Raw genomic sequence first — 15921 nt, forward strand, 5'->3', positions numbered from 1 at the left:
TTTCTTGCAACTGAAGTTAACGGCGAAGTGTGTGTCCTTGTTGTTTTCTCTCATGCAGGTTGGGTGGAGAAGGAGACTTATTATTGATCGTTGGAGCATCTTGTTCCTCATCGCCCCAAAACATTTCCCTTCCCTCTCTCCCTCATCTTCTTCCACTTACTTCACCACCTCCAAATCACCTTCCCCTTCCCCCACCCAAGGAAAAAAAAAACGCTTTGAAGCAATTTTCATCCCAACTGCCCCAAAGATTCAAAACAGCAAAAGCACCTTTACAACTTTCGACATACACTCCACCCCTCCATCACTTTCCCCGTCACTGCCCCCCTCCCATATGATAGTCTTTGCATGTGTTCTTTCACTGCTGTGTACATAAACCAGTATGATAATAATAAGAATAACAATAATAATATCTACCAAACGGCAGCTGCATATTGTCTTATGTAGATTCCAAGGAGCCGATTCGGCTGAAAAAGGGCCACCCTGCTCTCCTATGTCCCTCCAATCTACCCCACCCCCATCCCACCCCCTCATACACAAATAGCCATCACACTGACTGACTCCCACCTGCGCCACACACAGTGTTGTTGTTGTGTTATTTTTTTTTTTTATATGTCAGGTAGGGGGACTGTTTCATTGTTTATTTTTCGGGGTTTTTTTCTATCATTATCATCACTGAGGGGTAGAGGGCATACCTAGGCACCCCAACCCCCACACTCCAGTCCCACCCCAACCCCCTCCGTTTGTCTCCCGTTTGTGTACACTGCGTGACAGCATTGTCCTTGTTCTTACTATGAAACCACCACCTACCATCACATCACCAATCTTTGTGTGCTCTAGGAAATCTATATAATTCTATACTGAATTTAAAATTACACCCATACAATAAAAGATGGGAAATGTTGGGGGAGGGGAAAAAACGTAATAAGAAAACAACCCATTTTATTAATCCAATTATTTTGGCCCATTCTGTTTCAAAATGGCTGCCACTGCTGTCGGTGTGCGCTATGGTGGAGATGATGATGATGATGATCATGTGTGAGGATGAAGATGACAGTCCTGGTCCCACACGTGTGTGGTCTCAGGCTGGCTGCCTTAAGGTTGTCGTTCAAGATCAATTGAAAAGAATCCAAACAAAGGCTACTTGGTAAGAACAAACGTGTGTCAAAGAAATGAAAGCAACACCAATAAAACATCTAGAAACATTTAATACAACCTCATGCAGACTTTGGCTTTTTCTTTGAAAAAAAGTGTGTTTGTGTGTGTGTGTTTTGCAAAAGAACAACAGAGAACAGTATTTCTTGATTGCTGATTGACTGGCAAAAGTTGATCAATTCTGCCATGTTTTTCCCAGGAAAACCCTTATTGGTGGTGTCGCCCCTCCTTGTTCAAGAACTTTTTTTTAATTCACATAAAATCTTATCAGGTTAAAATGCGGTAAGTTTGGCTTCCACATTTGGCATAACACAAAGCGACAACTTCCAGTGTCGGTTCGGTTATACAATTTGCACGATCAAAATTTCGGAACCAATCAGCAAGTTAAAAACCACTCAATCCATTCAACTTGTTTATTTACCCTGTAGTCGACTCCCGCTATTTGTGGGAATTGGGACTAGCAGTCCCACAAACGGCCAAAAACTCAACATTAATACTCGGAACACAAAATACTGCAGCTACTGTGATAAAATCAAATAATATAAATACGTTTCTTTTTAGTTTTCAGAGGTCCATGCCTCAAGTAGGCCTATAGTCCGCCCATCGGTACAAGTCTTGGCAGGTCTTCTGATGTCCTAGCACAAGCAATTAAATCCTCCAAGTGTGCCTATGGAAATGTAGCAGTGATTGAACACTGGCTCACATTCATGTTTGCCATCTGCTGTAATGTTACGGATGTGCTGTGCCAGCGCACTGCGGAAGAGCCGAATCGGGACCCGGGGGGCCATCGGGTTGAGCAGACACCCAGGATGGTTCAACCAGCTCCCAAGAGGTAAGGACCGACAACAGTTGCCGTCAAACAAATTAGAATGTACAAATGCAAGCAACACGGTAGTCGACTGGCTAGCAGGTCCGCCTCACAGTAGAGTTCCACCGTTCAAACCACAGCTTCGGCCTTCCTGTGTGGACTTTGGATGTTCTCCCCATTCCTGCGTGGGTTTTCCTTGGGTACGTGTGTGTATGTATGTATCTATATATAAATATATCATTTTACATATACACACTCAATATGCATGTCTAAGTATTGTGTAATTTCAAGCGATGATTTTTGAAATGTGTGACGATAAGACGAGGCTGCCACCTAGTGTGACTTCCAACATTGCACATCGCTTTTGTCTCCGCATAATAAAGCTAAGGCTCATACGATTCACATCAGTTTTAAAAAGGACATTTAACAAGCATCCAAACATCATCGAGTACACACTCGCTTTACGTCGCCCTGTATTTTTCCTCCCCATCTCACTGCAGTGTGAATTCACTCGCCCCCCCATGCCCTCATTCCCTCCCACACCCTTCAACCACACTCCATTTAATAGAATATCGATCCTCGCCTTTACTGCAGTGAATAAGACAGCATGTGTGAGAGACACATGAGAGAGGGGGGACGGTTTCCAAGGTCATTGCCATGGTAACCTGAGCAATGGGGTTCCTGTAGAGCACGGATAGCACAGGTCATAAGAGGGGTGGTGAGGGTGAGCGCGGGGAGGTGATGCCACATTTTGAGTCAAGAGCTCGAGATGGAAGATAAGAGCAAATGTCCCTTCCAGCTGCAAACATGGAGTATACTGAGAAAACCATTTTACTCAAAATTCACCTGCACACATTACTTGTGATATATTTTTCACCCCCCATTTTCCTGAGGCTGTTTTGTAAATTCAATTGCATCTGTGAGTGAAAATTCAAGCAAAGTCCACATTACTGCGATGTTGAAGTCATTGATTTGAGGCTATTTTTTGTCAGTGCAAATTGAGTTGAACTGTGAGAAATTTCAAGTCAATTTGAATGATTTGAGGTGAGGGCTGTGACCTGTCTGCTCACGGTAGCAACGTGAGCAGAGAAAGTCAAATAGAGTAAATGATAGATTTGTTTTGTTTTACGACAGCTTGAATTGAAAACCGTATGAGAAGTTTCAAGTCAGACTGACTTTAGGTAGAGGGTGAGGCCTGTTTGTTAAAGGTTAGCAACCTTTAACAAACCAAAGAAAGTGAAATAAAAGTAAATGTTTTGGTTTGTTTTTAGAGCAAATCGAGTTGAACCTTAGAGATAAGGTGAGAAGCTAGGTCATCCGGGAGGGGCTCAGATTCGAGCCGCTTCTCCTCCACATCGAGAGGAGCCAGATGAGGTGGCTTGGGCATCTGATTCGGATGCCTCCTGAGCGTCTCCCTGGTGAGGTGTTCCGGGCATGTCCACCGGGAGGAGACCCCGAGGAAGACCCAGGACACGCTGGAGAGACTGTCACCCAGCTGGCCTGGGAACGTCTCGGGATCCCCCGGGGAGAGCTGGAAGAAGTATCTAGGGAGAGGGAAGTCTGGGCTTCCCTGCAAAAGCTGTTGCCCCCGCGACCCGGCCCCGGATAAGCGGTAGATGATGGATGGATGGATGGATGGATGAGTTGAACCTGAGTGAGAAATTTCCAGTCCGTCACATTTAGTATCTACAATGCCAAACTTTGACCTTGAACAGCAAGCCTTGGAGATGCAGGCTTGTCCAAAATTCCATATTTATACATGTTGTGCTTGAGGAGAGGTCAGCCAATAAACCAAGACATTTTTTTTGCTTGTATGGAAGAACTTTTATCACATACACCTGAAATATGACCCGATGAAATGTCAAAATACGTCAAATGAATATCTGATTCAATGTGTTCAAAACTTGCACTTTAGTAGCATTTAGAGGTGCATCAATACAATACAATATGGTGACATAAGATGCGTCCGTGTATAAAAGAAGTCATATATGGCATTTCATGATCATGTACCGGTACTTGAATGCGCCGTAAAACGATGATTATGATCATACGTGTGTAACAGCAATGCGTTGAAACCAAAGTTACGTGTATCACACGGGCTCCATGAGCAGCTCTTCCATCTCGGAGTTTTCCAGCTCTCGGAATGCGGCGTGACTGCCAATCACAAACAAGGTCGCACCTTTGGAGGGGGATAATAAAAACAAGTCGAGATGAAATGGTCCTCTGTTTTATGAATGTCAGGCTCAAAGACGCAGAAAATCGTAAATGACAAGTGAGGTCCCCTTATTTCAAGGATTGTTCTTAATCTATTTTGTTCTGCTTCCTGTTTATTTTGGGTGTAATTCTAAAATCGACCACTAGTTGAGAAGTGTCTTTAAATAACGGACTCACCCAGAACCCAAAAGACAGCAGCTCCGGCTCCAGCCAACCAGAAGACTGGTAAGGAGATTCCTCCGGCCAGGCTCATCTGGTGCGGGACAGTCAGCTCCTTGCCTGAAAAATAAAAGCAATTGTGCAGACTAAAAAAACAAAGGCATACAAAATTACAGATTTATGCGGAGCCTTGCCTTGTGACAGTTGACAGATTTACAAAACATTTACCTTTTTTTCATATTTCTTTAAATTTAGTGCAGGGAGAAGAAAAAAAAACAATAATTTGGGAAGCAAAGTAAATGTTGGCCAGTAAGAGCCGTCGGCCAATTGATCAGTCAGGCCCTAATACTTACCAAAGATCACCAGCTTGGACTCCAGCGATTTAAGGTGGATGATGTAGAAGGCACCAACAAACACGGCCAACGCTATCAGTAACATAGGAGAGCTGATTCTAAAGACAAATGAAAACATTCCAGATATCCATCATCACACAACAGAAATAAACCCGGCCATGAAATAATATTCTGTTTAATTAAAACATTTTAAAAAATGCTCGTTCCCACACGGGTAGTGTAGACGTGTCATCCAATGACTAAAACTTTGCTTACATGCAGTAAAGGATGAGACCAAGGAAGATGAAAGTGTAGTTGCTGTTGTATGTGTCCACGTTCTTCACCACGCGCTGGCACATCTCGCCGAAATTGCGTGGCTTGGAGAATTTGCGCTGGTCTGCAAAACTGGCCCACGGCCGGATGGACACCCGTCGCCGGTCCAGCCACTCTTTGGCCACGCTGGCTGAAAAGCCTTTGGGGAGGCCCAGCCTGAGGATGGACACATCATGGAAAGTTTACATTGAAATTCTTTGCGCAGACCTGATACTAAACGTCTTACTTAGCAAGGATCCCAGTTACACCAGCCGTGCCCGTCAGACGAGCATCCTCAGCACCAAAAACATCTCCAGCTTTGCTCTCCATGTCCACCTGGCAGTTCTCACCCTTTGGAACCTGCATCTACTATTTTCTTGAACCCTAAAACGAGAAGTTGCTAACATTAGACGAGACAGGCTTCAAATACGCGACTTTATAAAAGTAGTCTGTTCGGTTTTTATTTTAACTTGGTTATTGAACATCTAACAGTGGATCATTAATGTGGTTGATGGTGGCCAACCGTGGAAACAGTGATGTTTCTCCACTGGAAAATATGAGTCAGACACATATTCAGCGAGTCCGACAACGGCGAAAGACATTCACTACGCGTCACTTATTTTTCTAACAGTGGCTTCTTTGTCTTTGTTTCAAACGCGTCGACGATAGAACAAAACTGGTCAACTTCACTGGAGGTTCACCCTAACAGACGGGTAAAAGTGAGGTTTAGACAAGTAATTGCAACAAAAAAACCTCTCACACAATCGAAGAAATCCGGGTTGTCTCCGGGTGTTGACGGAAGTGACGTATTATTCCGACGATCTGGTTGGAAAACCACACACACGGAGCACTTGGTCCAAACAGATCTGAAATCAGCGTTGGGAGTTTTCTTTCTTGTTTACTGTGGCGATATGGATTAAAAACTGACACAAGACCATCAATCTATGGTCTGCGGCAGTGTAAATGTGATACCTGACCTGAGATCGGCTATTCTCTTTTTGGGGAAGGTGTTCCCACCCCTTGGATGACGGCAAATATCTGACACCAAACCAGCCGTAAAATGCGTCGTCTCTGAGCAGAACTCGAGTTGTGATTGGCCAGTTTCTCAACGTAAGGAAGTTGTCACGCTGTCTATTTAAAGGGGGTGAGTTGTTTTTCCTCTGTTAAAATATCGTCCTGTCAACCCAATGACAGTTTAATTTATATAGCTTCATAAGCCCGGAAAGGCGTGCTTATCGACTATAGTTCATTCTTATGAAGACCTGTATAATTAGCGCGACGTAGCTATCACCGTTATCATCCCGTGGTAACTGAAGCTCACCCTTGTAAGTGCAATATTGAGATATATTCTCGATGAATCTTGTGTTATTAGTTATTTCTAATAGTAGTAAGTAGTAAGTATACGTCTGCTGTTTAAAGACTCTTGTAATGTTCGTGTTTCCCCTCGCAGGCTTGGTGTCATTTCACAACGCTGGGAATTCCACCGAAGGTGTTCACCTGACGAACGACCCCCCATTCCCCCCAACCCCAGCCCATTTTTTTTGTTTTGTTTCACAGGCGAAATACTTTGGAAAGGTGAATTTAATACGACAAAAACAATAAGAGGGAGGCATTTTTTCGGTGAATGATAGGCTATCTCTGCCTGAAACACAGTTAGCTTGTTGGTTCAGCTAGCTTGTTAAGACACCTGTTTAAAGCCATGATTTCGTGACGTATCAGTGGTGGGATGTAAACGCGTCGTTACTGTACTTTGGAATTTTCAGGTACCGCATGCTACATGAACTGATTTTCAAAATGAAATTCAGTGGTGACTTATACTCGATATCCATCCCCCACCCCCACTTCATTGTCTTGACACAGGTAACATATTAAAGTGGCTGTGTGACGTCGAGATGGCCAGCTGCTCGCTGAGGCGCTCACTTGACTGGGATGAAACCCAGTGCCTCAAATTTTACGGGCTGCTGTCCCTCCACGAGGTCTTCAAAGTTGTCGGCTCACAACTGACAGACGCCGATATCGACGTGCTTTCTTTCCTCCTGAGTGAAACCTGCACCCCCGTTCACCCCATGGACCCCGCCGGCTGGACGGTGATGCCCGAAGAAGACAACCCACTCAATCCCGGCGAGGCCCCGAGTCCCAGGCTCCTGGTGGCCTGGAAGCGCTTGCAGTCGCAAGGCTTCCCGCAGCCCATGGTGGCCTGGTTCAAACCCAGGAGCGGACTTGAGTTGTTGCTTGAGCTGGAGAGGCGAGGGTATATTAGTGAAGGCAACCTGGAGCCACTTCTACAGCTCCTCAGGGTCCTCACCCGACACGACTTGCTGCCTCTCGTGTCCCACAAGAGGAGACGAACAGGTGAGTCCTGAAGTCCGATAGCACTACCACAAATGTAGTCAGGATTTATAAATTACATTTGATTAAAAAACACTGACCGTATTTTTAAATAAATCGAAAAGAGTCGGCGAATATGAACGTCTGCTTTCGCAAAACCGCGAGTGTGCTGGGTCGACTGCACATGTCTCCATAATCTTCACATGCAAACGGTAGTGTGAAGTCATACAATGTTTTATTTTGGGGGGGGGGGATATTTAAGAGAGGTGTTTATTTACTGTCTCAGTCTGTATCTCCTACCCCCCCCCCCCCGCACCCCATTGATGAATATTCATCTTGTATGTTTCTGACATTGCAGTGTCTCCAGAAAGAACTGACAAACGAAGCCTGGTAGAACACCGAGAGTTGTTGTGCACTTGTGGCCCGAGGGTGTCCTCCTATAGACAAGCAGAAATGTCTCTTCCTCCCTCCACACAGCAAGTGAGAACAGGTAGGACTGCTCATTCAAGGTTACAATTACCATTCCAGGAACCCTATAGGCCTACTTTGCTCAGGTACATTTCCAGGCGTCTGGAAAGCCAGATCATTGTCCAGCCGATGCATTTCTGAAATGGGTCAAAACTGAGCAAACGGACAAGAAAATGAAACCATTAGAGAAGAGTGGGCGTGATGATAGGGAAAACAAAAACAAAAAACGTCTTTTTTTCTTTTTTTAAATAAATGCTTCCACTGCCACCAGCTACGGGAGGGTTTAATAAGTCCATGAATTTCATTCATTCATTCATTCATCTTCTGAACCGCTTGATCCTCACTAGGGTCGCGGGGGGTGCTGGAGCCTATCCCAGCTGTCTCTGGGCAGTAGGCGGGGGACACCCTGAACATGTTTCCCAGTCAATCGCAGGGCACACAGAGACGAACAAGCATTCGCACTCACACTCACACATAGGGACAATTTAGAGTGTTCAATCAGCCTGCCACGCATGTTTTTGGAATGTGGGAGGAAAGCGGAGCACCCGGAGAAAACCCACGCAGGCCCGGGGAGAACATGCAAACTCCACACAGGGAGGCCGGAGCTGGAATCGAACCCGGTACCTCTGCACTGTGAAGCCGACGTGCTAACCACTGGACTACCATGAACTTCATTTTTTTTAAAAAAAACGATTAATCTCTTAGATGAAACGGAAGCGGGTTTTCATCCGTCACAACAACCTCAGTACATGACTGACGACCACTACTTTTGTCCCCCTTATGACAAATATCCCAACTCATATTTGTGCTTTGCGTCTCAGGGTCCGACCCTCCAGTGGCTGGAGTCTCCGCGCAGAGGAGAAGACAACGACGAAAAGGGCACGGCTGGAGTCGCAAGCCCAAAAAGACCAGCAGCAGGCAGGCCCAGCAACTGCCGCCAGCAGCAGCAGCTCAGAAAGCCTCATGCAGTAAGAACAGCACCTTCATTCCCTCCGAGTCGACGATCGTCTAGCTATTCCCTGCACATTTTCTCCAAGCTTTGCTTTGCTGCTGCCATGATGAAACGCATCAAACGTTTGCGTACCAAAAGTCATTTTTGTCTTTAAACCGCAATACCTCCACACACGCGGCCATCTTTTATGCAGATGTCAATGTTGCTTTCTTCACTTTCGTCCAAAGCACATTGACGGTTGGCTGTCATGTCCGCTCCGATTTAACATTCAAATTATGTTTTCGTTTGAATGCTCCAGTGGCGAGATAAGTCTTGGCAAATTCTCCCAACGTGCACAACTGCCACTCAGAAAAACACATTCTTCATTTTTGGGCTCCCAGTCTGGTATTCACGAAATGACCCGAAGTCAATAAAACCTTGCAGCCTTTTCCAGTATGCGATCATGTGACACTTGGCCTCCCTGCACTGAAATTCATTGACAAACCAAGTTAAGAAGAAGAATCGAATAATCTGACACTCAAATGTGTTTCGGTCCTGCACATGACATACTAAATACAATTTTAAACTCCAATGGCGGTCCCCTCAGTTTGAATCGAATCATCAATCTGTTCTGCATGTGATTTTCATACAACAAGAATTCCCCCCCAAAAAATTTTAAATTAGGGATGGGCGTACAAATGCAATTTTAAGAACAGAACAATCGTTTCTTGCCGCGCTTGACTGCAACCGGGGCTCCCTCCACACAAGTCGTTCCAACGGTTTTCGGATCAACGCGACTGTGCTGAAAATTGGACTAGAATTTAAAATTGTGACCATCACGAATACCGTAGCGTCTCTGCAATTAAACCCGCTTCGTGACTGTGTTGCGACCGGTCGGATGTACTCCTTGCACGGTTTTTGATATTTTTTTGTTGCTTTGATCGTGTGGGAACGCCAGTCGCAGTGATGATTTTCAAATGTCGCATTCATCGGCATCTTGAGTTTCTTGCGTGGCTCATCTCCAATCCACACTGTGATGCAAACTCCTGCGGGCTGTCGGTCTGCTCAACAGCGCTGGTATCATATCTAGTAAAAAAAAAAAAATGGAAACATTTAATTGATAGTTTTCCCCATGCCCATCACGAGTCTGGATCTGTCTGCTAGCATCGAAACCTATGGTACATTTCGTTTCTGCTCCTTCAACCCCCTTTTCCACCGTGTTCCGCTGCCACGGTCGATCGGAATTCTTGAGCGCTTTGTGATGTTGGCGACATAAAAGGTCCGGAGCTTGTATCTCGCACTTGGGACTGATTTCTAGTCATTTATTGATTTTCATGTTGACGTTGACTTGCTGCAAACGGGAAAAACTTCCAATATAAGTTTCTTTGGGAAGATTTTCCCGCAAGGGCTTCAACGCTAACAAGTAGCTAACGTCAATATCTTTTGCTATTGACAGCAGTCGACTTCTTTTCACACTTAAGGGTGCCATCATCAAAGATGGCGCCGTGGTTGAGCACTACCGATCGTAATGAATACCCGCGCGCGTTATGAGAACTACCGAAGGGATCTCGGTGCCGAATCATTCCGACCGATTTCACTGTGACCACACTGAATTGCTGTGTCCCCCCCCCCCCCCACCCCGCTCCCCTCCTCAGTGTAATTGCAGCATCCGCTCTTTTGCAAAATGTTAAGCTATGCACGAATCGATGCACGAATGAATTTGACATTTGCCTCCCTAATGTTGGCATTTTGCAAACTTTGCCCCGCTGGAGTCCGACGCAGGCAAATGGCACTCAAGGGTTGACTTTGAACGTTCGTTAGCGGGAGGATGATTAACTGCACTCAAACGATGGCGTTCCTCCTCTCCAAACGCTCATTTGGCCATGTTGTAAGGGCTCAACCGTGAAGCGAGCGCCATCTTTCCAAGAGATTCATGATTCAGAGACGTTGATTCGAGACTTCAAACTTGCCCGCATTCTCTGAATCGCGGCCTCTTGACGGAAGACCTCTTCTCGGGGTTCTGTTGGCTTCCTCGAAAGCGGACCGATTGTCTTTGCGTTTCATCAAAATCAGACATTTGCGCCTGCTTTTCTCTGGAAAACAACGCTCCGCCTTTTGGCGGATTTTTCCAGTTCATTTCCTGCACTGGCAATTTGAAATAATGTCTCGTTTTGGAAAAGGGGATACGAAATTAAGATTTTTTTTTCCTTTTAATCCATTTGAATTGGAAAAAAATTGTCAGATGACGCTCTCATTCAAATAATCTTTAGTTGTAGCCCTAAACCTGTTGCAATGTTTAGTTTTGTTTTTCCCCTCACTGTTGTAGGCGTAGCGGATGGCCTCATTTCTAATAATTATGAAAGGTTCCGTCGATATTGTTGTTCCTCACTAAAGAGAGCTTTGGAGGGGCCCAGATGAGTTTCTGTTGCAGCCAAAGTCATCGAGCGGCCGCTTTCCACCGCACTCTTCTGGAATAGTGACACGCGGGGACCGCTCTGTCTGTCGGCGGCGCTCGTGCTCAGCACAGTATGTATCCTCTGATCCTTCCTCGCTGTGCTGTTGCATGACCCCGCCGGTCCTGTTCCCGAGCCGATTCGCCGAATTCCCGAGCCGCACATTGATAAGCTTCCGCTGCCGAGTGCGCACCTGACGCGGTCTCCCAAGTCAACCGCTTCCATGGCAGCAGTATTTATCCTTCCCAGTTCACAAAAATGGCTCCTTTGCTCTACGTGACTGGTTTTGTCGTTGTTCTCTGACACTTTTTTTTTTGTGCTGCTTTCAGCAAAAGCTCAATCAAAGAACGATAATGTGCACACGCCCAGTCCAGTTTGTGTTCCGCTTATTTGGTCACAAGCTCCTATTGGAGAAAGCGCTTTTCACTTTGCTCCCTTTTGATGTGATTGGCAGGGGGGGGGGGTTCATATGGATGACATACGTTTTTTTTTATTGTTTTTTTTTTTAATGTATTTTCCTGGAGGTTAGTGCGTCCGACATGTGACGTTTGCAGATTTGCTTTTCGCTTACTTTTTACCGCCATACCAACCAAATGACTCTGCATTTTCTGCACTGTCGACATGTTTTGAATAAAAAAATGGCAATAATTAGTTTTTTTTTTTTTCCGAAAGTAATTTTCAACTGAATTGGGAGGGGTGGTGGGGAAGTTGTTAATCGATGACAAGTTGCATCTCGAGACCAGGGCAACACTGGTTTTTACATTCAATTTTTAAGAGCAGGCTCGTTCGTTTTTAATGGTTTTAGTATATATTTTAATGTATGAAATATGTGTTGTGCAAAAAAAAAATGGACACAAAAAGCATTATATAAGCTCAGCTACAATTCCCATAAATTTTGAAAATGCCCTCGTTTCTTCTGTTCCTTCAGACCGAAAAAAATCATGAAGCTCACCGACAAAATTAACAGTTTAAAACAAAGTACATTTTTTGCTCTTATTACAATTAGTTTTAGAATGTAATTGCATTTCCGATTTTTTTTTTTTTGCCAGCCACTCACTTTTATTTTAACTAATTTTTTGTTTTTAATTTGAGTTTTCGATATCTATAATAACATCCTTGTTGCAGTCTAGACGGATGCCATGTGCAAAGTGAGAAAAGTGATTCAAGCTGAGCAGGGCCAAACTGGTACCGTGCAGTGTAAAATCACCATCGCTTTGATGTTTCTGACTGTTGTCCTGTTTCTCTTCCCCCCTCCACCGGATTACCCCCCCCCCCCTCTCTCTCCCACCACCATCATCATCTCCCGCTGTCAGACATCCGCCTGAGAGTACGGGCCGAGTACCTGGAGCACGAGTCGGCGCTACGCGACGGCGTGTCGTCAGACAAGCGGCAACCTCTGGAGCGCCAGTTCGAGCTGTTCAGGCAGGCCGACTCGCTGCTGCGCGCCCGAGACCTGGGCGCCATCGTGTGCGACATCAAATTCACCGAGCTGGACAACTTGGAAGCCTTCTGGGTGGACTACCTGAGCGGGGCGCTGCTGGAGGCCCTCAAAGGGGTCTTCATCACCGACTCGCTGAGGGTGGCGGCGGGCTCCGAGGGCGTCCGGCTGCTCATCAGCGTGGACCAGGACGACTACGAGGAAGGCCGCCGGCTGCTGAGTGCCGGCGTGGCGCCGCCGTCATCCGCTGCCGCCCACAAGGACAATCGCTGAGGGAATGTAGGTGGACTTTAAGCTATGATACCACATTGGCATGTTGTTGAAAGGTACAGAGTGGGTTTTTTCTTTGGTGTAATGCCTCTAGCGGCCACTAGATGGCAGCAAGCACCGCTCGTTGACGGTAAGCCTTAACCCTTGGATTCTGAGCTGAGACAACGAATCTTTCTGATTTCCGTTTGAATTCACATCCAGGCGATGACCTTATAAGACAGCAGAAGGAAATGTTAGGACAAGGCGAAGCGGGACCAACAAAAGGACACACAGTGGTAAGCCGCACTTAACACGGGATTCAGTTGGGCGTTCACGTGTGTTGCTTGAAAGCCTCAATACTCGTCCATTCCAAATATAGTATCGGTCAATATGGGAAAAGTTACAACTAAATTATAAGTGAGACAACTAACGTTTTTGTTTCAAACTTTTCTGTGACAAAGAAAAAAAATAGGCTTTGCCACAGCGCTCTGTTTTCTAGTTGCCCGCAGTCTCCATTTGGATGAAATGTGTTCATTTTAGTTGATTTTTTTTTTTATTTAAAACCGAGGCAAGTCGTAGAAATCTATGTTTTGGTCGTAACCTATGACGTAACTTTCTCTCCGGTTGCCGCGGTGTATAAAATACATCACAGTCTCCACTTTGCAGTATCGCTCCGTTTTGGCTGCAGCACTTTGATTTTGTGCTGCCCGTAGTCTCCTTTTGAGGTTAGCATTGTCTCCCTGCCGCAATATATTTTCAAGTGGAAAACTGAAGACGAGTAGATGAAAAATAAAGATCTGTGCATCGTAATTTAAGAAGCTGCAGTCTTGCAGTCCCATCGTCCCCACTTGGCTTGCCGCGCTTTATTTTATTGCTCACAGTCTCCTCTGATAAAATGTTGCTATTTACTCTGAAGTCGAAAACCAAAGTGACAAAAGTGGTCTTTGCATCTGTGGACATCATCACCCTAAAATCCGGTCACAACACTATCGTATATTCAGACTGCCCACAGTCTCCTTATGGATACAATTTCTCTCCTGTCCACAATATTTTAGTACTATAAGTGGGCAAAAAAATGTTGTTGCAGTGTCACACTTAGCTCCCAGCTTTTTTTTTTTTCCATTGGCCACAGTTTCCTTGCGGTTAAAGTTTTCCGTCTGACCATAACTAATTTTGCACTGGGAAACGGAGATGAGTCGAAGGCTTTTTTTTCCTCCCTCCCGCTTATACATGCTATAGAAGCTCACCCGTAGCGTTATCATACACAATCTCCACTTGGCCCCAGTGCTCGGGTTTTCACGTTTGACATGGTTTCCGCGGGAATAAAAATTTTGTCACCTTCCTGTAATATGTTTGAAGTCGAAAAGTGAGGCGAGAAAAAAAAAAGTCATCTTTGCGTCTTAACTTTGGTGACACACAAACACGCTCTCTTAAGATAAGCGAGCCGAGTCCCGGATTGTCCTAAGAAGATAACTCTGCGGCGTGTGATTGCTGCGGTCAGTGGTCAGCATTAGATGACATCAGTGATTAGCTTCCGGCTTCAGCCCACCGTGGACAAGTCATCTTCACAGCTGCCGAAATGATAATTTCAGATGTGTGTGTGTGTGTGTGAGCTTCAAGTGCTTCCCTCAGCAAGTCATACGCGTACAAGACTGGACAGTGTGTCGCTCAATACGAGTGATGTTCAAGAGATCAAAATCCCAAGTGCACGCATCCGGGGTGCGATCATGCCTGTTAGAGTGTCTTTGACGGAACCCTGTCTGGTCGCCCTGCCGGAACTAATGCCCGGACTTCACTTGGAGACGGCGATCAATAAGGCCCCCTTGCTTTCGTGTGGAAAACCACTAGAAGAAGAAGACTGGCCTGGTCAGAAGGGCTCGACTCCACGGGCCCGGACATGAGTGTTTATTTTTTTGTAAATGTAATTATGTTAAAGGAAAAATATATTTCTTGAAAAACTTTGTTTAAAAACAAATGTGTGCCAGTTCACATTGTGTTTAACTATATTCAGAAGGTAATATATCATATGGGTGAATACTAATACAATTAATAAAGGTGTAGTTGCCCTTAATCTGTTTAGCGTTGTATTTTTTTTTTCTTGCTAAAAATATGCATTACAGTATGTACAGTGTTGCCTTGAAATGCAGTAAACTTGCAGCGGTTGAAATGCAAGTTTACTGCATTTCAAGGCACCACTGATTGTGTCAAACTCATTTTTATCACGGGCTACCTTAAAGTTAGCGGTTCCCTTGGAGGGCCGTTAGGACTGTGAAATCATATAAGGAAGTCAAGAATAATGGTTTGGTCAACTGTAGTTTAAGTTCCTGGAATGAGGGTTTTGGAAACAAGAAAACTTAAAATGGATCTCGTATATTACATATGACGTTTTGAAAATTTGGCACAATTTTTAGCAAGCGTCAGAAGTCAACATTTGCTTTCACGGGCCACATCAAATGATGTGGTGGGCCAGATCTGGCCCCCCGGGCCTTGAGTTTGACACGTGTGCCGGAAGGCTTACGATGTATACAGTCTAAGCAATCCCAAACCGTTCATGGGGGGCTAGCGGCTGAGCCCTGCCGTGAAAATCTGCCAGCGGTTGACCCACCCATCCGCAAAGATTTGATAGTCAGCATTTAAACCAGAAATGTTATTTGGTGTAATTATATTCTACGATCTTTGTGCTCAAGCAGAGAGATCTCAAGAGAAAATCTTGGTACTGCCACGAGAGCAGACGTTTCCAAAGTCGGCCCTTAGGGGTCGCTGTCCTGCCTGTTTTTCATCGCTCCCTGCTGATTGATTCAATAGACCGGGACCGTTGCCGTGCTTCTTCACCCGCCCGCCCCCGAAGAGATCTACATTCGACTGGATGGACTTGGAGTGCCCCCTGAGGTCTGTTGTCTAACTACTTTTTGTTCAAGATTTTTTTTTTACTGCAGTCCACTTTGCCACTGTTTATACCTGCAACTCCTACGTTCAAATAACGAAGTTTGTCTCCCTGCTGCAATATTTTTAGTTCTCCACAGATTACAATGCACTATTTTGTCATGTGTGTAAAAAATATACATGTGTATAGTAGA

General features: G+C 45.2%; 3 protein-coding genes across 6 annotated transcripts in view; 2 read left to right on the forward strand and 1 right to left on the reverse strand.

Annotated features, from left to right (window-relative positions):
• atp1a3b (ATPase Na+/K+ transporting subunit alpha 3b) overlaps positions 1–284 on the forward strand; it is a 40253-nt gene extending 39969 nt beyond the window's left edge. For all 3 annotated transcript variants that reach the window (XM_052064991.1, XM_052064989.1, XM_052064990.1), the window contains one exon: positions 59–284. In XM_052064991.1, the coding sequence (XP_051920951.1) occupies positions 59–87 (29 nt within the window). In that variant the 3' untranslated portion in view covers positions 88–284. The remainder of the gene's footprint in view (positions 1–58) is intronic.
• A 3568-nt stretch (positions 285–3852) lies between these two features.
• On the reverse strand, positions 3853–5954 carry rabac1 (Rab acceptor 1 (prenylated)). 2 transcript variants are annotated; one of them, XM_052065336.1, is made up of 6 exons: positions 5587–5954; positions 5225–5343; positions 4942–5154; positions 4687–4784; positions 4352–4453; positions 3853–4139 (listed from the first exon to the last, which is right to left on the reverse strand). In XM_052065336.1, exons 2-6 carry the CDS (start codon positions 5341–5343, stop codon positions 4051–4053), a joined length of 621 nt encoding a protein of 206 aa, XP_051921296.1. In that variant the 5' UTR covers positions 5587–5954; the 3' UTR covers positions 3853–4050. The 2 variants fall into 2 exon arrangements, with proteins under 2 accessions (XP_051921296.1, XP_051921295.1); XM_052065335.1 differs by lacking the exon at positions 5587–5954 and having other exon boundaries at positions 5225–5532.
• Positions 5955–6127: 173 nt separating this feature from the next.
• dedd1 (death effector domain-containing 1) lies at positions 6128–14915 on the forward strand. The gene is made up of 6 exons (XM_052065249.1): positions 6128–6302; positions 6428–6552; positions 6838–7329; positions 7664–7795; positions 8595–8741; positions 12471–14915. The coding sequence occupies exons 3-6, from the start codon at positions 6870–6872 to the stop codon at positions 12866–12868; spliced, it is 1137 nt and encodes a 378-aa protein (XP_051921209.1). The 5' UTR covers positions 6128–6302; positions 6428–6552; positions 6838–6869; the 3' UTR covers positions 12869–14915.
• The last annotated feature ends 1006 nt before the right edge of the window (positions 14916–15921 follow it).

Source organism: Hippocampus zosterae, chromosome 5 (genome assembly GCF_025434085.1).
Source record: "Hippocampus zosterae strain Florida chromosome 5, ASM2543408v3, whole genome shotgun sequence".
In the NCBI taxonomy this organism is placed as follows: Eukaryota; Metazoa; Chordata; class Actinopteri; order Syngnathiformes; family Syngnathidae; genus Hippocampus; species Hippocampus zosterae.

What these genes read in the sequence shown, in the direction of transcription:
- rabac1 (XM_052065336.1), bottom strand. Translation starts at nt 5,343, where the DNA reads ATGCAGGTTCCAAAGGGTGAGAACTGCCAGGTGGACATGGAGAGCAAA. An exon ending in GTAACTGGGATCCTTGCTAA is followed by an intron (nt 5,155 to 5,224) that starts GTAAGACGTTTA and finishes GTCCATCCTCAG; the next exon opens with GCTGGGCCTCCCCAAAGGCT. An exon ending in GGTCTCATCCTTTACTGCAT is followed by an intron (nt 4,785 to 4,941) that starts GTAAGCAAAGTT and finishes ATTTGTCTTTAG; the next exon opens with AATCAGCTCTCCTATGTTAC.
- dedd1 (XM_052065249.1), top strand. Translation starts at nt 6,870, where the DNA reads ATGGCCAGCTGCTCGCTGAGGCGCTCACTTGACTGGGATGAAACCCAG. An exon ending in CACACAGCAAGTGAGAACAG is followed by an intron (nt 7,796 to 8,594) that starts GTAGGACTGCTC and finishes TTTGCGTCTCAG; the next exon opens with GGTCCGACCCTCCAGTGGCT. An exon ending in AGCTCAGAAAGCCTCATGCA is followed by an intron (nt 8,742 to 12,470) that starts GTAAGAACAGCA and finishes TCCCGCTGTCAG; the next exon opens with ACATCCGCCTGAGAGTACGG.